Source organism: Misgurnus anguillicaudatus, chromosome 12, assembly GCF_027580225.2.
Source record: "Misgurnus anguillicaudatus chromosome 12, ASM2758022v2, whole genome shotgun sequence".
Taxonomy (NCBI): Eukaryota; Metazoa; Chordata; class Actinopteri; order Cypriniformes; family Cobitidae; genus Misgurnus; species Misgurnus anguillicaudatus.
Genome location: NC_073348.2, coordinates 23,710,125 through 23,732,406, shown reverse-complemented (window position 1 = coordinate 23,732,406; position 22,282 = coordinate 23,710,125). Strand labels below are relative to the sequence as shown.

Here is a 22,282-nt window from a genome sequence, read left to right as displayed (position 1 = left end):
CATTTCAAATAATTTTTTTATTCTCCAATGTTTATTGGTAATATTATTATCTAAAAAAAAAAAACATTTCAAATATTTTTTTATTCTCTGGTTTTGTAAAATTATAAAAGAAAAAAAAAAATTCATTGATAAATAAAAAAAGTCTACATACAAAATATGTACATAAAAACACTGTACAGTCAGGTAGTTTAATAATATTTTATTTATATATTGAAAACACATGATCATAATGTTCAATGCTATACCAGGTCTACAGTTCTCATATTAAATATTAATAATATAATATCTATAGTAAAATATTCATTTGAATTTATTCTTATTAATCTATAGAATTGAATCTCTCCTGAGTTTGAATGATTGCTTAGTTTAATTGCTTTTTTATGTAGCATAGAGCCCAGAAAAACAACCTCAAGTTGTATTTCATAAAACAATAGCATAAACAGAGTAAAATTATAAATACACTTTAAATCAGTATTTTCAACACACATCAATTTATACGGCTGTAAAGGCGTGGCATTTATATTTGGCCTAGGGCACTTTCAAATACAGTCACAGAGGTACATATTTAAGGTCTTTTGGTTCCTTTGCTAAGTTTGTCTCCAAGCTGCTGAATCAGTTCAGCAAGTTCTTCAGTGGCCTGTGACTTTTCCTCCAGGAGCTCATAGCGGAGACTGGAAATGTCCTGCTTGATTTCCTTTAACTCACCTGTGCAAAACACAGGAGGCACAGAAATGGGGTTTACTGGTTATACTTTGATACCAAAATTAAAAGAAATGCACAGTTATAGACGTTTCTCGGTTTATTACCTTCATTGATCTCATCGCTTTCACTATCAATTTGGGCCTTTAGGACATATCGCTTAATAAGGCGTTTCATGAGATTCTACGAAACCAAGAGAGGTAAAAAAAATACTTCATGTGGCAAATATATAGAAATATGAAAATATCGTAGGGAAAATCCATCAGTACCTGATATCTTGTTGGGTGCTTGATGGTATTTTTAACTGTGAATCCATCTGTTCCTTGATAAGGTCTAAACCGATGAAGCTGTTAAATAGACATAATAATATGTAAGATAAATATTCTTCTAAATCTAAAAAAACAAAAACACTGATTGACCTCTGACCTTTGACTGTGAATTGGTCATGCCCATTTCTTCCTGACTGCTGTTGTTACACCTGCCCTTATGTGAACTATCCAGGTGTGCTTTAAAGCGTTGAGCCAGGTAATAGAAGTGTTTAGGGCTGGGTATTAAATTAAACGGAGGTGGAAGAGTGCTTCCTTCATCAAAATAGGAGAGCCAAAGCTTAGCACGTGCAAACTTCCATTCAACATCAGCGTCCTCCTGTTTTCACACACAACCACAATATCATCTACATCACATTATCCCAATATTGCTTATTGATTTCCCAGCATTTGTAAGTAAATCTAATTACCTCAATTTCCTGATACGAATGGTTGATCATGGCTATAAGCATGTTGAGCAGCACCACCACCATTATAACATTGTAAACCCCATACAGCACGTAACCTATGTTCTCAATGAACTTATGATCGTACTTCAAGACCACGGAGATAACCTCAGACAAGCCAAAGATGGACCAGAACAGTGTTTTAAAGCTTTCCTCCACTCTGCAATGACAATTAAGACATGCAATAATAAAGAAACCCTCAAATATAATAATTTTGACAAAACCAGATTCATTTGGGTTCATTTACGACTTACGTGGTGAATGCAGCGTTGTATTTAGCTCCCAAATAGTATGAATACAAATTAAACATGCCGATCATAAAAGCAAGGAAGACCATGAGGAAAATGACCATGAACTTAAAAATATCCTTAACAGTGCGGCCGAGGGATATCTGCAGGGGTCCGAAACTCTCATTGGCTGGCAGAACGTAAGCGATGCGTGAGAAACTCAGCACCACGGCGATAGAGTACAAGCCCTCGGAGATGAGCTGAGGATCAGAGGGAAGCCACCTGTTCCTGGCTGAGAGAGAGAGAGAGAGAGAGAGAGAGAGAGAGAGAGAGAGAGAGAGAGAGAGAGAGAGAGAGTGAGAGAAATTATTTTGCTCACCACTTGATGGCAGCATTTTGTTTCATCACAGAGAAAAGCAGAGAAAAAGTCTGTGCCACATTTCATTAGTATTTCTTTGTGAAAAGAAGCAGGCCTTCTGATCTTATATAAAAAATAGTTCTGCTTCTTGATGCTGATTGGTCGATAGCTGAGGCTTATCCATGACACATGCACAACACCCGTTGGCATTTAATTCTATTATCAAGGCTTATATCTTTTAATGGAAGCATTGCATTTATTAATATATGATAAAAAAGAATATATGTGAAATAAAGCTAAATATAGCACAGCCTCTATTAACTTATAGCTTACATAATAGAGACAGTTAAAGTGATACTTCAGCCAAATATCAAAATGACCCCATGATTTACTCATCCTCAAGCAATCCAAAATGCATATGTCCATCATCTTTCAGACAAATACGTTTAGAGTTATTTTAGTAAATGTCCTTGCATGCTTTTCCAGGCTTTATAATGGTAGAAAGCGGGGACCGGGGAACAATTTCTGACTTTAAACCCCAAAAAAGTGCATTCACCTTTCACAGAGGTAATCCACACTAGGGCTGTCACGGTTACGAAATTTGGCTGACGGTTAATTGTTTAATAAATTGTGACGGTTATGGCGATTAATTACCTGTTTATTGCTTTGACATTTAATTCTCATACTTTTTTTATTCATGAAATAATTTTCACAGATTGTTGTGATTATTTAAATTAAATCTTTTGCAAGGTTTATCTGGCAGTAAATATTTATACATATAACACATTTTTAAAAGTAATCTGATACGGTCTCGTTTATACAGGCGCTGCAGCTCCCCCTTGTGTTTTTTAGAGAGATGTGCAATCATCGCGGTGATATGAAATCATCGCGATGAGGTCAAACAAATGCGATGAGAAGATTATTTAATCATTGTGACAGCCCTAATTCACATGGCTCCAAGGGGTTAATAAAGATGTTCTGTGGGTAATCAATGCAATTTTGTAAAAAAAATACATATTTCAAACTTTATTAACTGTAAAAACTATCATCCCGTAACAACATCATCTTGGACTTATGCAATTCACGAGAGTTTTAGCTTAGTGAGCATTGGTTGCCATAGGAAAGTTATACAGTGACTCTCATTACCAGAAGCTAGTTATTATAGTTTATAAAGTTTAAAATATGGATATTTTTCTTACAAAATCGCATCGATCATCCCCAAAAACCTTTATTAACCACTTGCACCCGTATGGATTGCTTCTGTGAATGATGGATGCACTTTTTTTGGGCTACAAAGTCAGAAGTTGTTCCATGATACCTGTTATAAGCCTGGAAAAGAAAGGACATTTACTAAAAAACCTCCATGTGTTCGTCTAAAAGATGATGGACATGTGTATCTCGGATTGCTTGAGGGCGAGTAAAACAAATGAAAACAATTTGGATGAGATAATGCTACCTACCGTAAGTGAAGTAGGCTACTTCGGCTGGTAATGAGGCATTGCTCAGGTCTGCACTGGTCACATACAAGTCCACATAGAGCTGTGCGCGGGAGGCCTGCTGAAAGGCCATAAACCGCGCGGTGAACGACGCCACAAATACAGACAGCATGCCGAAATCTAACACGTTCCACAAATGCATGATGTACTCACGCGGCCCATCAGCCCAAACCTCCTTACACTCTGTCCAGATCATTCCTAATGAAAGTACAGAATTCAGGTCAGATCATTCATGCTTATGTTTCATTCAAGATCAGAATGACAACGCTCCTCAGGTTCTGTATCCTGTACAAACTGGTGGTTCTGTGGTGAATGAGATTGTGCCTCGTTCTGCAGATGTTGGTTATCTCGTCACTAAAGTAACCTAAAATAAATCTATTTTAAGGGGACATAACATGAAATCTGACTTTTCCATGTTTTAGTGCTATAATTGGGTCCCCAGTGCTTCTATCAACCTAGAAAATGTGATAAAGATCAACCCAGTATCTTAGTTTTAGTAAACCATTCTCTGCAAGCATTTGAATAGGTCATTGAAATTTGGCTCCCCTTGTGATGTCAGAAGACCGCACCTTAATCTGCACTATCCAACCACGGCACTGCCATTTCGTGCAGAGATTAGCTAATTTGCATTTTAAAGGACACACCCAAAATGGCACATTTTTGCTCACACCTACAAAGTTGCAATTTTAACATGTTATAATAAATAATCTATATGCTATTTTGAGCTAAAACTTCACATACGTACTGTGGGGACACCAAAGATTTATTTTAAATTTTTAAAAAGTCTTGTGAATGTAACCTTTAATGGACATTTGGAGATCATGTCTATACAGGGTTGACTGATACTCACCTAGCACCCATTCCATTATCAACAACTCTGTCCAAGAGAACTGAGTGGTTTTGATGCGAAAGATCTGACGCGGATGATCGGTGATGGTTTCGTTAGGAAGGGTTTTGACCCCTGCGAATCGGTCTGAAGCATTGAGAACCAGGAGGCCCAAAAAGAGCGTAAATGAGACGGCGTGAGCTACAAATTTCATAAAGGGACTGCGGAGAACCTGGCCTACCTGGAGAAAAAAGTAAAACAACACAGAACCAAAAAGCAGCCACGTTATATATATAAAGCAACGTTTTCAGAGAATAACACAAACATTACTATTAGCATAGGCACTCAAAAAATGCTGTTTAAATTGACCTAAAATTGATTCTCCACGGTGATGACGTACTTTGCTAAAGGGCATAATCCAATAGGCGATAGCAAGAAATGGCAGGCCCATCATTACTCCCAGCACTGTCCAGCATTTTACACCTATTGACTGTTGCCTGAGACCGGACAGATTCTCATACCACAGTGTCAACAGCTGCTGCTGGCAGTTAGGATGAGCCACGAACTGCACAGGAATAAAAAAAAAATTAGACATTGGCTTAAATAAACATTACGTTCCTACAGTACACCACATTTCTTTGTACCTTTTTGACTTCGTAGTTTATGGCCAGTTTGACCCTACTTAGGCAGGGCCTGTGGTGCTCATTCGGAGGGTCCTGGTCCACGTCTCCATTCAAGATGGCTTCCACTTCTTCCGTGTTCCTGCAGAGATCCAGAACTCCAACCACAAAGTCCTTACACTGCATGGAGAGCTTCCTGTAGTCGTTCTGCATCAAAACAGAGCAACAAGATTGTGACTTTCCAAAAATGATTCACTTTACAGCCCAAGGGCCTTATTTTAACAATCTAAGCGCATTGTCTAAAGCGCACGGCCTAAATGGGCGTGTCCGAATCCACTTTTGCTACTTTAACGACGGGGAAAAATGGTTTATGCGGAAAGCGCGCGGCACAAGGGGGGCCGCACGCTGAAAAAGTTTGGGAACCACTGTCCTAGATAATCATTGTAATCTCATAAAATTATTTGCAAATATGCAAGAACAAACAGGAGATAAAGAATTTACAAATGTGCGGAGAGCCTTTAGCCTTTTTTTAAAGCATTTAATGTTACTTATCCCACCATATTCACAGGTAGCATTAAAAAAAAACATTAAAAAATATATGCATTTGTTTAAAGCAAAGCATTTATTTACTTACCAGGCTACAGGTAAAGCAGCTCTTGACGCCTTCTAACGTGTTATAATTGGTCCTCATTTATATCCAAGAGACTCAATAATAATCTTTTACATTTAAATCCTTTAAATTTTTCATATATAAAAGCGTTTTTGTGCTGCTGCGCATTCATGTATGTGATAAGCAAACGTGCGTTGTCGTCCCGTATAATTCTAACGCGCTCTTTAAATAACAAAAACAATATTGCGCCATTGACTTTAGAGCAGGTTTTTGTTGGTAAATGGTGTAGTATATTTTAGTTGCCTCAAAATACCAACCAACAATGCGCCTGATCACACCTCGTTTTCAGACCAGAACGCCCATGGGCGCAAAATTGGGCGCAAATGCATTTGCTATTTAAACAACGTGGCGCTAAACGTGAAAATTATAATTGCGCCAGGTTGAAACTAGCAAAAGACACTTGCGTCGCGCATTGCGCTGGGTGTATGATAGAGCTCCAAGTCACATCTTTCGACTGTGGGATGTTTTGAAAGTTGGCCCGAATCCCAAATCACACCTCTAAAGCCTTATTGATGTTTAAGTTTTTTAAACAGAACTTTATCTAACGCAAGACACCCCAGAGAAGCCCAGACCAATAATTTAATCTTGACTTTGTTTTAAAGATCAAACATTTTACATCGAATTGCAAACGCAGAACTATTTATGCACCATTACAACTGTCGAAAGCGAGAAAAATGGTGATGAAAGAATAATAACTGGGTGATTACAGGAAGCTCTCGATGGAGCATTTTTAATATTAGCTCACTAACCACAATAAGAGGAAAACTGTCTGGATTTGAGAACTCCTGATTAGATATTTCCCAGGAGTGGCCTTCGGAAAGGAAGTTCTTCCTAAAACATTTAAATATAAAATAGTACACATCACTGAAGCGTACACAGCTCTCTGGAGAAACATCTTCTTTCAGACAAATTCGGTGTACAGAGATTACGCTGAACCCGAAACTGTCATCGGAAAGCCTCTAATTTATAATGAGGCTACTCTCAGGGGTGGGAAATTGGTTGTCATGCAGAATATTCGGCTGGTCTGAGAGCTCAAATGAGCAAAAACTTTCTCTCATTGAGACACAGTTCATTACAGGGTCATGAACATGTTCTTCATGAGTGGATCCTTCCTGAATTAAGATGCAGTTTTTTCCTAAAACTGATTAAAATGTGTATACTGATAATAACCCTGAGGACTTGGTGTCGTCCACAAATTCCCTTTAAATCCTTACATATATGCCCTGTATACACCATCTACAAAAGTAAAAGGTGCTTGTGTAACTTTTAGAAAGATCTCTTGACAAAAATACAATAAAATATACATAACTATATTATCAGTGGTGTATTAAGACCTTACATAATAAACTGTATTGTTGTGATTTCAATGTTAAGTCAATGTGAAGGCACGTTGACGTGCTTCTGGAGGTCTCGCGGCGCGAATGAGGCGTTTAGCGCGGTGCGGTAGACACAATTCCGCCTCATTGCCGGAATTGAGCATTGCCGCGGCAAACGCGCGAGTTGAAAAATTCAAACTTTGGCGAAAAAACGCACTGTGTTAACCAATCAGGAGCATGCTCTAGTAGTGACGTGATTACAGGATGCGAGCGGAGTCACAGAAGCCCCTCCCATGACGTGAATTTCCACATGAATGTCTTGATTACTAGAATTGCATGTGCGGCTTTCACCCGCTAATGAAGCGAGTTAACTCAAAATGTTGAAGCAGCAAACTAGACACTGTAGTCGAATTTGACGCCTCAAACGTGGCTGGTGTGAACCCATGGTTAAACAATGACATGTTTGTCTTGTGGTGGTTACCTTAGCTTCTGCGTTTCGAAAGGGAAGGGTGAGCTGTGGACTGAGCCGTTGGTTCACAATCTCACAGCTAGAGGCCACTAAAAATCACCTTTAAGGGGCCAGTCACACCAAAAGCGCTTTAAACGCTTGCAAACGCAAGGCGCGACGCACTGCCTTTTTTAAAAAAAGAGCAGTGCAACGCGGCTTTTCATATTGCTAAGCAACCACCGAGTCAGCTGTCTTGTCAATCAAATATTGAAGCGTGAGCGCTCTTTTGCTGTTAACTGTCATATTAGCAGAAACTTTAAAAAGAGGACGCTTGCTCTGACCTTGTTTGAGGGGGAGAGGTGCACAAACACGCAGGAGAGAGTGAGCGAGTGGAGTCCGGTTCTTCAAAGCAACTGTAAACTTCCCTCACCACAAAGTAAGGCCCGCCTCTCCCCTCATTCGATTGGACATTGGAAAGACACGAATGACGTCGGGCGCTTCTCCGCTCTCAGCGCTCCTTCAAAAACGCGTGCGCGGTAGGCGGCAAAAAACCGCAAGGCGCTCGGCGCGCATAAACAGTGCGCAAACGCGCCCTGCCCATAGAATATCATTCAAAAAAGGCGCCTGCAACTGCCATAAACGCTTTTGGTGTGACTGGCCCCTAAGACTGCATCTCCTTACCTTAAATTCAGTCTCGATGTTTGCCAGTTGTGCCAACTCATTGCTGAGTTCCAGGGCTGTGAGTACGGGGTCTTCACTGGACAGTGACAGATAGGCAGCGCTGGCGAGGCCCTTATAAGCGTTCATCCTCAAACGTGAGTGGCTGAAGGAGTCCTGCTTCTGTTTCTCCGCACACTCGCCGCACTTGCAAAAGTAATCGTGGGGTTTCTCAATGCGAGCGCCCTTGAGTAAAAGGATGTGGACGATTTCGTACTCTTTGCAGTGAGCAGCAAGAATCATGGGCGTGATGTCTTGGGAGAACCGGGTTCCGTCTTCGTCGTACGCGTAGAAGTCGTCATCGCGCTGCGCCTGCTCCAGGGGGCTCAGGGTCAGGCGGAGTCCGCCTTCAAATGCCGGATGGGCCAGGATGGCTTCCACTATCCGCACGTAGCCCTTGCTGATGGCCAACAGCAAGGCGTCGCCCACTCTTGCCAACCCCTCTTTCTTCAGCAGCAGTTCGGTGACCTCAAGGTGCTCGTTGCCTACGGCGAGCTGCAATCCATTCTGGCCCATGTAATCCACGCAGTTCACGTTCAGCGTCTTGGACTCCTCGAGCATCTTACGGACTACAGGGATGTTTCCGTACTCGGCGGCATCTAGAAATCTCTCTTCTTCGGCAGTGAGGCTGGTGCCCCTTTCGCTGAACATGTACGCCGGTCCACGAACGGCCTGTCTCCGGCATTTCTCTCTTAGGGTGGTGTGTCTGCGCTGCATGGCCTCGAACCTAAAGAGAAAAACAGAAGCATGTTTTAAAACAGCGGGAAGATGAACATGAAAGTCAAGTAAAGATACATTTATAAACTGCTTGCATTATGGTACAGCACAGCAGGTGAATAAAACTGTTGTCGAGAATATCAACTCTAAATGCTTTTTTCATTAAAGAAACATACCAGCAGAAAGCACCCATGGGAACAGATGTTCATAATGTCATATTTTGTGTGTGTTCTTTACCCTTAGGACTTAATTCATTTACTTTATTAAATTAACCAGAGCTACTTTGTAGTGGCATTTCCCCTTGAACATAAAAAGGCTTCAAAGAAGAAGAATTAGGTTAAATCATAAGCAAGTTATATTTCAACACAAGCCAGGTATACAGCAAAGGCTGAAATCTAATTTTGTTCCAATTTGCACAAGCCTCGCCGCAAATTGTGGGTGTCACATTTAATAAAACTCCTTATTTGCCTTCAACATGATACATCAAACATTCTCTGTTGTATACGAAATGGCATTTTGTTCAATCTCCAAATCTACTTATTGGGTTTCTAAATGCACATTGGAGAAAGAATTGTGCGCTTGCAAATGTATCTGTCAATAGCCCCGAAACTGAACAGAGATTGAAATAAACAGACTAAATCATTTATGTTTCAATATGCGGTGCGTCAATAACTTTTACGCCCGTTCATGCAGGCCAAGAGGACCAAGAGGGAAATGTATTGATCATGGGTTGCTCTCATGACTCAAGAGACTTAATGGAGTTCTTGGTTGTATGTCATTGACATAACTTTGAGTCAGACATTTCAGAATTTTTCAAATGACAAATGGCAATAGAAATTGTTGGCAAATGGTAATATTGTACAGAACTAAAACAAGTAATAGCAAAGATTTTGATGAGAAATAGCTTATATAAAATATACTGAATGAGGAGATAAAAATAAAACCTCCAAAATAAACCAGGCCTTGATGATACAGTGGCTCTAAAACAAATCCCAAAGTGATTTTAAATACAAAACAGCATTTTTCATGTAGATAATTTCCAATTTAAGCGTTGTGTACACGATTACAAATGACGTCTCATACTTACGAATGATATGAGTTACTTTCATGTGAATGCCAGTGGTGGTGCCCATGAAAGTCAAGGTCATCATCGCTGTCGTATAACCTGGGCGTATGGTGTCCAAACTCCTCGCAGAGCTCTGTCTGTTTAGATACCTCCCCATCATGAGGATTTGACATACAGATATCTGCTTTGTCCGGGTAACGTTGCCGGTCCGATTCTTCAAGGCTGTTACCAGGCAGAGCCGTACACCTGCTTAAACGGGGTCGGTCATGAAAAGAGTTTCTGTCACCTTGAGCGTCAGAAACGCCTCGCATAGTCTCCGCTGAGGCGACAGCAGCATCTCCAGTGGCAATCCCGAGCGGGATGGTGCAAAGAGCGGCATGAGATATGATGAATTGCTCCTTTGCATGCATATCACAGTCATCTCTCTCATTCAACATTTTTAGGGCACATGAGAAGTCTGATCCACAGGTGTCCTTGCTTTGCAACAAGTGTGTCAGTTTCAGATTGAAATACAGGCACTTTACCTCTCTGACTCTTCCCTCCCTTGGCTTTCTCTTTGATCACACCCTCCCCAAACACAACACACCCCTCCCCTTTTATGGGTGTTACCAGCAAACCTATTTAGCACGGTTTACCTGTACAGTAAGCTATATGTGTGATGAGAATGATTTAGAGTTCATATGAAAATGACTTGACTTAAAGCAACACTATGTCATTTTTACCTTTAAATAATGTCTCTAAAATTATCTCAGTGATAGAACAACTTTTAACTGGACAAATTGTACTGTTGCTGCAACCTGAGCAGCCTCCTAGCTGCTACAAGCACACTCTGAAAGTGGCGGTGGAGGGTAGAGCACACAGCCCCGCCAGGAACTGTTGCCTTTTCAACCACATGGGGGAGCTGTAAGTCATTTTTACATGGAAACTACATAGTGTTGCTTTAATGTAACTGATTTTAATAGATTTGGCAAACCTGAGAACAGCTTGTTCTAAATCGAGAAATACAAATGAGCTTGCAAGTGGATACATTGTATCTTACACTGTTCTCAAGTAGAAACTTGTTCATTTTATTTGGATATATTCCTTTACTTTGTTCACAGCTATTAAAAATATGTCCAGTCAATTTGTGTCCTAAAATAGCTAATTAATATGTCTAATAATTGGGAAACATTCTATAAAAAGGGTGAAAACGTATCAAATAAATGTAAAATACACAAAATCGTACCATTTCTGTCACTGGGGTGGTACCTGTTTTGCACCTTAAATACAATACTGTAGCTTTTTGGGTACATTACTGTACCTTAAAGGGACACTCCACTTTTTTAAAAAATATTCTCATTTTCCAGCTCCCCTAGAGTTAGGGGTGTAACGATTCATCGTGCAAATGCGCGTTTTCTCAATGAATGAATTTGAATGAATTACGGTGAAATCCAGGCACATCCGAACACCAGGGGGCGCTCCCGTGCAGAAACTCCCTTTTGTGCCACACAAGAAGTAGCATTACAAACGCTATTCCAGGAAATGTCTACACATGAATATTTATACGCTGTTCTTCAAATTGTTTCAGGTATTTTCATGATAATAAAGAATATTTTGAATTATTTTGTTTAACGAGTGTTGCTTTTTTAAATGCACATTATAAACGACTCCGACTCATAAGGATTTTAGATTGATAAGGACTTCCTACTGACCAAATGCCGTAATACAGGCACAAGCTGTGTATAAAACGAAGAATCGCAGCCTTGCGATTCAGAATCGATTTCAGACAGGCATTTTTAATGAGGACCGCGATTGAATCGTGATTGAATCGTTACATCCCTACCTAGAGTTAAACACTTGATTTCTACCATTTTGGAATCCATTTAGCTGATATTACGCATGATATACGCACTGCCTGAAAATAGTCCCCTTGGTTACCTTCAAAAGCGGGGGACCGTTTTTAAGCGCTGCGTAATATCATCGCACTTCCTGCTGCCATTTTACGGCAGCAAAGTTTTTGATTATTACGCCAGAATGAGAGTATAGTTCCAAGTCATATCTGCCAAGAAAATAGCAATTTTTAATTTTCGTCTGTCTTAGTACACGATGTAACTACAGAAGAGTCAAGTTTTAAATAGGAAAAATATCGAAACTCTTTGGTTATTTTTTAGCGCAATGCTAATAGTCTAATCAGATTCAATGGATTATGCTATGGTAAAAATCTAATGTTTAACTCTAGGGGAGCTGGAAAATGAGCATATTTTTTAAAAAAGTGGAGTGTCCCTTTAGGGCCTATTGCGTACCTTTAAAGGTACAGTTAAATGTTTTGTACCCCTAACATTTAACTGGTACAAAATTCGTCCTTAAAGGTACATAATAGGTGCTTCAAGTGTTGTACCCATAAATGTACAAAAATTAACTTTTCAGTGTACCACAAAGTTTCTTTACCCTTTTCTCTGACACTGTAATTTAAAAAATGTTATTCTGAAATAAGCATTTTACATCTCAAATTATCTCAAAATGTTGGCAAATCCTGATTGATAACCTGTAACAAATGTACACGTTTGTCAATATTTCACTTGCAGGTGTTTACCTGTGCAGAGGACAGTATCTCTTGGGGATGCTTCTGCCATTAAGGAAATAGAGCTGTCAATCAGAACAGAGACTTTGCAGTAGAATCTCATGCAACAGATGTTGGGAGTGTGGGTGAGACAAGGTTATGCTGGGAATTTGAACAAAGTTTGCCATTTATATATATATATATATATATATATATATATATATATATATATATATATTACTACAATATGAGAGATTTTAAAGGAGCCTTTATGACATTCATAGCAGATGCATCTGTAATCTATTCACTGATATAATGCTGTCTGCATCTTCTAATTTACACGACTGGATTGAGACTTGGGGATCTACATTTGGTAATTTGTTTGGGGGTCTTTAATTAAGACTCAAAAAAGAAAATGATTTCGAAAAAATTTTATATTTATGCATTTGGCAAACAATTATCCAAAGTACATTGCATTTAAAGCGTACATTTTTGGAGTATGTTTTTCAAACCAATGACAGAGCATAGACATAACAGAAAGTGTAAAATATTTTAATACATATTTGAGTGTTCTGAGAAATTGTGTAATTTCATTTTTTCAGGTTAAGTATATACCGCACTAAATATATTTCCACATTTGAATAGTTTGTTTTAAAGTTTGTTGTAAAACTAGTAGTATGTTCACACTTGATAAGTTCATGACATGCATGTCCACAGCATTGATCTGTGTTGCCCAATGGGACAGGGATTACAGACACAGCCATCACCCAAGTGACATCATAATCCTTTCAGAAAAGAAAGAGAAATCACACGTACACAGATGTACACACCTGTTCTTCCAAAAGGTGTTGACAGAGAAATTCAGGTCACTCCACGTACAGGCTCCAGCTTCAAGCAATATTTTCACAGCAGTCTTTTCTCCAGACAGAAACCCATGAAAATCTGTTCATACATACAGCATACATTTATGAATGTATATATAAAATATACATGAAACACCCACACACAACCAGCAACCCACACACCCACACACGCACGCACCAGCATATAAGAAGATAATAAGTGAATACAAAAAAATACATTAGTGTCTCTTATGTGAAATGTCACATAAGTATTGCCTGCTTGCAGAGTGAAGACAAAAATGCCACACAGGGTCATGTAGCCAAGAGTCGTCTCACTATGTTTACTTACTGAGTGAGTCATAAGAGGAAGAATTCCTACTACATCTGTACCACATTAAAATTAACGAAGACCTGTTCCCATTAAACCACCAGATAATGTGGGAATGGAAAAGGTCATGATGAATTGCATGATCATTACTACAATATGAGAGAAAACTGAATTTTTTAGCATACAAACATGTTCACCAAGTTGAATGTTAATATTATGTCTGTCATGTATGCATGCAGATATGGACATTTTGTTTATATGCGTACAATGAACAATAAACTGAAATATTCCCATGCTTATTTGAATATAGATATTAGTTGTTTGGGGGCCTCTCTCTGCTAAGTAAATTATTTTGCTGTTCATAAATGAACGAACAAACAGCTCACATATTAAAACACTGAATACAAAACATAATGATGAATATGTTTGTATGGACTATGAGTAATGTATGCAAACAGCACCCACAAATACTATATAGAGAGCAGGGGTGGGCATTCCTGGTCCTGGAGGACCACTGTCCTGCAAAGTTTATCTTAAACCCTTATCAAACACACCTGCAAGTCATTTCCTAGGCCGTTTCTCAACCCGAAGGCTGCAGCCTGCGGAGGTTGCATATGCAGGCTGCATACGTCATCAAGCCTAGTTTATTTAAGTTAAAAAAGCATTACATTCGCAAGTCATAAGCATATTACGACAATTTACGATTAACTAAGAATAATAATCAACTTTATAATTAATAATATTCTGAAATAAGACAGTCTTGATGACGTATGCAGCCTAGATATGAGAAATCCTATGGCTTGTTCGACTTCATGCAGCGCCGCAAGGACCGACAGCCGGATGACGTTAAATACCGCGAGAACGGTTCGAGAAATCATACGAAGTGTAATTTCGTCTCGCGGCAGTTTAACGTCATTTGCCAGTCAGTTCTAGCGGCGCCGCATGAAGTCGAACAAGCCTCTAGTCATCATCCTGCAGCCTTTGATTAGATTTTTCAGGTGTGTTTGATTAGGGTTGGAGCAGAGCGTACTTATTTAACGGTCAAGAAGTGCCTACTTTATGCAACACTGCGCAGACCGATCGAATGATATCAAAGTAAGTTACTGCGCGAGCGTTTCAATCACAGTATTGGCGTGGGTTGCGTGAGGTGAAATATTGCCCAGGTCACGCAAAAGTTGTCAATCACAATGAATTCGTTGGTGTGGTCGCTTTTTGTGAGTCTATTAACCTACCATGCGGTGTCTGGACATGAGCATCATTTTAATATAAATAAGAAGGTAATTTAATTTAAACAGAAAGAGACTGAAAATTTAACCCTGCTCCGTGTAAACGACATTTTTAACTGCATTCGTTTTTATCACTTTTTAGGTAAGTGATTGTAACATCACTGGCGCATGGCGCAATCAACTGGGCTCAACCCTGCGCATAAAGACGGACGGAGCGGAGGTCACGGGTGTTTATCAGACCGCGGTGGAATCCACCCGTGGCTCAGCGGGCCATGAACGATCAGCAAAAATCTTCGGAGTGGTTGGTGATGGACCACAACCCATTGTTTCATTTGCCGTGATGTGGGAGAAAGGTAGGCTAACTTACCCAAAACAGACACTTCAATGAAGAAAATGATAAACTCTGATAGACGATCAAAATCCTATTTAACGTGCATTCTCGAAAAAGAAGTCACCGGCCGCTACTGGCCCTAGTATGTACTGTTTTTGGGAAAGATTGTTACATTGCATACTAGAGTACGCAAGTACATGCTGTCAAAATACAAGTCATGCATTTTAGCTTTTCCTTATTTATTATTTCTTATGTAATGTATCATTTAATTTAGTAATGCATCACGTATTTGCTTTATTAATTCAGTGTAGCAGCATCACTAAACTCCATCTTGCAATAAACTGTGTGTAATATCAGCCTATATTATTTGAGATACTAGTAGTTTTGAATACTGTACAGATATTATGCAGGATAGTATCATGAATTGGTATGCAGGTATAATAACTTTAATATATACAGTATCATATTTGAACTACGTTTTACATTTTCTTGCAGGCTCGTGTTCTGCTTGGGTTGGTCAGTGCTTTATTTTACCTGAGGGTGTGCCGGTACTGAAAACCTTTTGGCTGTTGCGCAGCAAAGCTGATAATTTAGCAGTCGACTGGGGAAGTACCAGGTGAGCTGAGCATAAATGAAAAGATTTGCTTAAATCTCTAGTCTAGTGGAATGTGATTGACATTCTGGTTCTCAAAATGTCTCTCTTTTCATTTTAGGCTGGGAGAAGATCTTTTTTTCATGACTTGAATTTTAAATATTGACTCTGTAATAGATCTCGCATCACTTATTTAAGTGAAGTCAGTGATTCTTCAGTAAGCTTATGTATTGAGATTTAAAACCAGAAATCACTTAAACATAATAAAAGAGAACTAAAAGATTTGTGACAGTCTTTGAGCACCTGATGGTTCTACTGCAAGTTTAGACTGACAGGGTCTGATATGTCTAACTGCCGGAGAGCTTCTGCAGTCTGATTTTGTAGAGCGGGAACATGTTAAAGAAACCTCTGTGATTCCCATATGTTCCCAGTGTCACCGGTCAAAGTGAATCCTACAGCTTCCTACATTTCTTGAGCTTTCATAACCCCTGTACACACGAGCTTTAGGTGTTGTTGGATTAATATCCAAGCAGGTTTAAGCTCTGAATGCAGTTAGTTGGTGAGCTCTAGTTTGGAGTGTGAACCTTTCCAATGCTGACGAAGGCAGTTTTCTGCAGTTTAAATTATGCATGATCTTGCCATGGCTTGCTGTATCTGTGCTTGCTGTGCTGTTAGAGTAAAAACCTTCCAATTTACGTAGTGGGAGAATACACAATGACCTTCACAACTTTTCACTTTTTAGCCTGTAGACCAAATGCTGTACCACTACCGCTTGACTGGAATGAAGTAAATCATTCTGCACATCAATCTATCCAGACATGGACATAAATGTATAGAGGGTATGCATTGATGTCACTTTTCCACGTGACCACACGAGAGCTTGCCCGGTTGAGTGGTAAAACGAGCAACAAAATGGCTGGTGTTCGTAGGGGCTGCTGCGAAAATGCTAGTAAAACTGACTATTGTCAGCTTAAATTAAATTTAGTTGGACTTGATAGCAGAGGTGGACAATACTTGGTTACATTAGTTACATTTTCCAAGCATCTGTGCTTTATTAGGATGTTTGTATTGGGAAAAATTTTACTTCACTACATTCTAAAGCATAGAATCATACTGTGTATTCTTTAATATCGCATATTAAGTTATTTAATACCTAATTACATTACAATTGTGTACTTTTACTTGAGTAAAAGTACGTTAATGTACTTAAATATTAAATGTAAAACAAGCGTGTATTTATGAAATGTAAGAGAATAAAAACTATGATAATATGCTTTGGAATGTGTATTTTCCAAAAAAAAGATAAAATACAAATGCTTGAAAAAAATACGTTTAAGTAGAAAGTAAAACCTCTTGATAGTGACCCTAGCAACTTATCAACCCATCTGTGGACGTTGGCATGAACAATCAATTTACTTCTCCTTTTGGAATTATAGCTCCGAATTCTTGTTAATCTTTTAGTACAGTCTATCGCACAACAGCTTTTTCCCATTTCGGTGTGTTTTCGCCGATGTCACGCTGTACTCAAATGTGCATACCCTCTATAGTCCGGGTGTGCCTCATACATCTTGAAAAGTAAAGGCGAACAAATTCATGTGCGTACGCTAGAATTAGGTGGAAAGTTTTCGTGAGACGTTCATGTGTGCATATAAAAACGAAAAATGTACGCGATTATTAGTGAATGAGACCCATTGTTTGGGTGGTAATATGTTGTTTGATTGTGACTTCAAGCGATTTCAGAGATCTGTTTTTCCCCCATTCCAGTAGATGTGACTTAAGTTGTGCATGACTGAAATAACTGCCTGAAAGAGCTGCAAACATGGCTGCCTAGTGGTGTGATTTCCCTAAAGGGTCTTTGTTGTAAATTCCTTTTAGTTCTGTCATAGTGCTTTTGACTACTAGGCAAAAGCACTAAGTGATTTAGCATGTAGGATAACGCAACTATGGCTGTATTCCCATTTGGGAGAGCATGCTATGTGCTCGTATGATTCTGGGGCAAAAGTATTGCGCACCTCCACCCAAAATGGTACGATTTTAAACTTCATTTAATATGTTTTAAGGCAGTTATCTGAATAAGCCACAAACAGGCACTAATGTAACCAATGAATCACTGTATTCTTCAGGCAGAAAAACTGTACGAGAGTATTAAGTGCACTGGCTCTTTGGATGGCCGGTTATAGATGAGAGATGTCAGATATTAAGGCACAGGCATTCCATTTCAGTAGATTATCATTATGAACATCAGTAAGGTGCACTAAACAACGAAGCAGACCATTCTTGGGTAGGACAAAGTGATAATGTTTTACTTAAAAAATTACAGCACTCATTTTACCATTCCCAGCGTGCGTGAACTAAAATGGACCCAAGCAAATGAAATCGTTCATAAAAATAATGAAATACCATTATTTAAATATGGTAGTAATGGTTATTTGCATAGTTTGGATTGAGAAATTTATTTCAATGTGCAATCCTACCAGGGCCACGTTTTTAGACGTGTGCATGTGTGTACATTATATACTCACCTAAAGGATTATTAGAAACACCATACTGATACTGTGTTTGACCCCCTTTCGCCTTCAAAACTGCCTTAATTCTACGTGGCATTGATTTAACAAGGTGCTGAAAGCATTCTTTAGAAATGTTGGCCCATATTGATAGAATAGCATCTTGCAGTTGATGGAGATTTGTGTGATGCACAACCAGGGCACGAAGCTCCCGTTCCACCACATCCCAAAGATGCTCTATTGGGTTGAGATCTGGTGACTTTGGGGGCCATTTTAGTACAGTGAACTCATTGTCATGTTCAAGAAACCAATTTGAAATGATTCGAGCTTTGTGACATTGTGCATTATCCTGCTGGAAGTAGCCATCAGAGGATTGGTACATGGTGGTCATAAAGGGATGGACATGGTCAGAAACAATGCTCAGGTAGGCCGTGGCATTTAAATGATGCCCAATTAGCACTAAGAGGTTTAAAGTGTGCCAAGAAAACATCCCCCACACCATTACACCACCACCACCAGCTTGCACAGTGGTAACAAGGCATGATGGATCCATGTTCTCATTCTGTTTACGCCAAATTCTGACTCTACCATCAGAATGTCTCAACAAAAATCGAGACTCATCAGACCAGTGGCCAGTTGCATAAACATAGCCATGACGTTAAGCCTGCGTCTTAAGTATGATTCTGACTAACTAGCAATTAGTTAGGGCTAATCAGTCTTATTATTTGGATTTCAATTAGACCAATCTACCTTTCTATGTAACATACTTGAAACGGATATGATCAGTCTTGAAGAAAAAAAATCATGACTAACTTTTAAAGCTAGTCTTAAAGTTTTATGCAACCGGCAACAGGCAACATTTTTCCAGTCTTCAACTGTCCAATTTCGATGGGCTTGTGCAAATTGTAGCCTCTTTTTCCTATTTGTAGTGGAGATGAGTGGTACCCCGTGGGGTCTTCTGCTGTTATAGCTCATGCGCCTCAAGGTTGTGCGTGTTGTGGCTTCACAAATGCTTTGTTGCATACCTTATTTGTAACGAGTGGTTATTTTAGTCAAAGTTGCTCTTCTATCAGCTTGAATCAGTCAGCCCATTTTCCTCTGACCTCTAGCATTAACAAGGCATTTTTGCCCACAGGACTGCCGCATACTGGATGTTTTTCCCCTTTTCACACCATTCTTTGTAACCCTAGAAATGGTTGTGCGTGAAAATCCCAGTAACTGAGCAGATCATGAAATACTCCACCAACAACCATGCCATGCTCAAAATTGCTTAAATCACCTTTCTTTCCCATTCTGACATTCAGGTTGGAGTTCAGGAGATTGTCTTGACCAGACCACACCCCTAAATGCATTGAAGCAACTGCCATGTGATTGGTTGATTAGATAATTGCATTGAGAAATGAAACGGTTGTTCCTAATAATGCTTTAGGTGATTGTATTTGATCTTAAAATATGGTGGTCTTGGTGAATATAAGATGCGCACTTTCATGTTTTTGTTCATAAGCTTGTAGTGATGTTCTATTGTCACTGATTAGAAGCCCCATTGACTTGCATAGTATTTTTTCGTCATACTATGGAAGTCAATGGGGCTTCTGATTGGTTTGGTTACAAACATTTCTCAAAATATCTTCCTTTGTGTTCATCAGACCAAAGAAACTTGTACAGGTTTATAACAACATGAGAGTGAGTAAATGACAGAATTTTCATTTTTGTGTGAACTATCCCTTTAAGTAATTCTGGAACGGGTGACTAAAGAGCATTCAGTACAAATTAATTTGAGGCTGCGGCGTTACGACACCAATACATTTTTCAGACCATTTATCTATTGATGATGTTTTCTGTTTATGTTCTTAAAGCTCATCTCAGAAAACGCTTCAATCAGACTTGTCATAGTGATTTTTTTCAGCTTTCCATCCTGAGCATATTTTATGTAGTGGTGAAACCTCTTTAAAAAAATCATAAATTGACGCCGCCTTTTGTTTGTCTTTGTTCTGTCATACAAACTTTTTGTCAGTTTCTTTTTAATTAGATTTTTTTTGCCCTTGGCTCCTATGATGAAAAATAGGTGAGCTGTAGGTAAGATGCAGCCGAATTTGATTTGCCTCCATTTTTAATCTTCAACTCGTCAACTTCTCCTTGAAAATCTCCCGACAAAGTGCGTTGACTTTGATCCAGACTTTTCTCCATGAAGATAATCTCATCATCCAGCTTTTGTTGAAGCTGAAAGCATGGAGAAATTATTTTTGGAAGACAAACTAACAAGAAGTGCCTTAAGGATGACAAATTCTCGCAGGCAGGTGTCCTACTGAATATACACTGCGTTGACAAAATGCCTGCCGTTTATTGTGTTCTCTCTGATCAAAATGTCACCGTTTTTCTATCCCGACCAAAAGATTTCCAGTAGCGCCAATCTTATCGAGAGCGTTCAGCTTATGACCACGAGTTAAAATGTATGTGTTTAAAGGGCAGTGGTGCCTACAATTTATGGAAATATAAAAACCTTTGCGTTTAGAAAACTGCTGCGTCAGTGTTTGTTTCGTCTGACCGACATTGTAATGAAAAGAAGTTTGCTGTGGGCTACTTCACCTCAAAACACAAAAGTTCACCTTCACTAGAAATAGAGCAAGATGCATTTTCTGCCATACGACTCTAGATTTGAAACAGATTGGAAATAACATTTTGGGGATGGAGCAATGTGTCAGTCGTCTGTTAGTGTACAAATACTGCGTTAGCATTTTTTTTTGTATTGTAGGGCTTGAGTATTTGAGTTTGTGTATTCGTAAAATAGGCCCTGGTACCCATTTAAAGAGTTTTTATGCCTATCTCAGGGCAGTTAGGTTCATGGTCGAATCCATCATTAGTGCCTGAACCTTAGTACTGTGAATCTGTTCCTCAGGGCAGCCGTGCACAGATTTTGTGCTAAAAACATTAAGCGTTTCCCCCAAGCAAACTCGTATTCTGTGGTTTCACTTGCTCAATGCTGTTTTCACTGAGGGTCAGCCTTTTTCAACAGTTTATCACCCAAAATGTTATGTGAATCGAGAGCAAATAATACTGTATCTTGTAACATTTCTTTGAATAAAGAAAAATAATTCAGTTTTGGTGTTTGCTTTTTATAGAAAATACAGTTTGTAAAGGCTGCAATGAGTATTTTGCTTTAGCATTTCACATATGATATACTACATTATAATGTACTGCATACTATACATTTTTAATAGAATGTTAGGGCTGAATTAAGATTGAGATTTAGTACAGCAATATGTGCACATTAATTCTGCAGGTGGCACCATTATATTTTCATAAAATATAATATATATGATGATATAAAGTAGGGGAGAGAGGGGCACAACCTAAAGCTTTTTGGTTTTGGCTCAATCATTCAAAAAATATTTGAGTTTGATTAATTATATTTTTATACAAACAACACACCTCTGCTACAAATGAACATTTTAATTTTTGTTTCTCGTACTTACCATTATTGGACAATTACACCAAACAGGACAGAAGTGCAAACGTTACAACTTACCCCATAGGTGGGGTTCATTGTAACAGGCAGGGGCTTAGTTGTAACGCTTGCAAAAAATTTAAATACTATTTTGTCTAAATACTTGAAGTGGATATTGTTTATCTATCTGTCTATAATAGACAGGTATCCACACTGTATTCATTCATCCAGCCCTTTTCTAACAATAGTTCAATTGTAAATGGATACAAATGTCTAAATATCTGTTTTTAGTCATATTTAAAAACAAAGGCAAGAATTACGCTAACGTTAGCGGTTTTCATATCATAAGCCCGCTAGAGGCATCAAGCGCGAGTGATTTCAATGTTAAGTCAATGTGAAGACACGTTGACGCGAGTCTGGTGTCCTTGCGGCGCCAATGAGATTCTGGCTAATTTGCGCGAATTAAGCGTTGCCGTGGCAAAGGCGCGAGTTGAAAAATTTTAACTTTGTTGGAAAACACGCCGTGTTAACCAATCAGGAGCT

At 39.0% G+C, this 22,282-nt stretch overlaps 2 protein-coding genes across 5 annotated transcripts; one reads left to right on the top strand and one right to left on the bottom strand.

Moving 5' to 3' along the window:
- Positions 1 to 184: 184 nt before the first annotated feature.
- trpc7a (transient receptor potential cation channel, subfamily C, member 7a) lies at positions 185 to 15,334 on the bottom strand. Of its 4 annotated transcripts, none has more exons than XM_055208673.2 (14): positions 15,235 to 15,334; positions 13,302 to 13,413; positions 12,505 to 12,633; positions 8,114 to 8,876; positions 5,023 to 5,205; positions 4,779 to 4,943; positions 4,403 to 4,619; positions 3,517 to 3,750; positions 1,726 to 1,990; positions 1,436 to 1,631; positions 1,126 to 1,344; positions 969 to 1,046; positions 807 to 882; positions 185 to 705 (listed from the first exon to the last, which is right to left on the bottom strand). In XM_055208673.2, the coding sequence occupies exons 4-14, from the start codon at positions 8,864 to 8,866 to the stop codon at positions 566 to 568; spliced, it is 2,526 nt and encodes an 841-aa protein (XP_055064648.2). In that variant the 5' UTR covers positions 8,867 to 8,876; positions 12,505 to 12,633; positions 13,302 to 13,413; positions 15,235 to 15,334; the 3' UTR covers positions 185 to 565. The 4 variants fall into 4 exon arrangements, with proteins under 4 accessions (XP_055064648.2, XP_055064649.2, XP_055064650.2 ...); XM_055208674.2 differs by having other exon boundaries at positions 12,505 to 12,557; XM_055208675.2 differs by lacking the exon at positions 12,505 to 12,633.
- Positions 14,683 to 16,072, top strand: avd (avidin). The gene is made up of 4 exons (XM_055208690.2): positions 14,683 to 14,918; positions 15,010 to 15,220; positions 15,694 to 15,814; positions 15,912 to 16,072. The coding sequence occupies exons 1-4, from the start codon at positions 14,829 to 14,831 to the stop codon at positions 15,940 to 15,942; spliced, it is 453 nt and encodes a 150-aa protein (XP_055064665.2). The 5' UTR covers positions 14,683 to 14,828; the 3' UTR covers positions 15,943 to 16,072.
- The last annotated feature ends 6,210 nt before the right edge of the window (positions 16,073 to 22,282 follow it).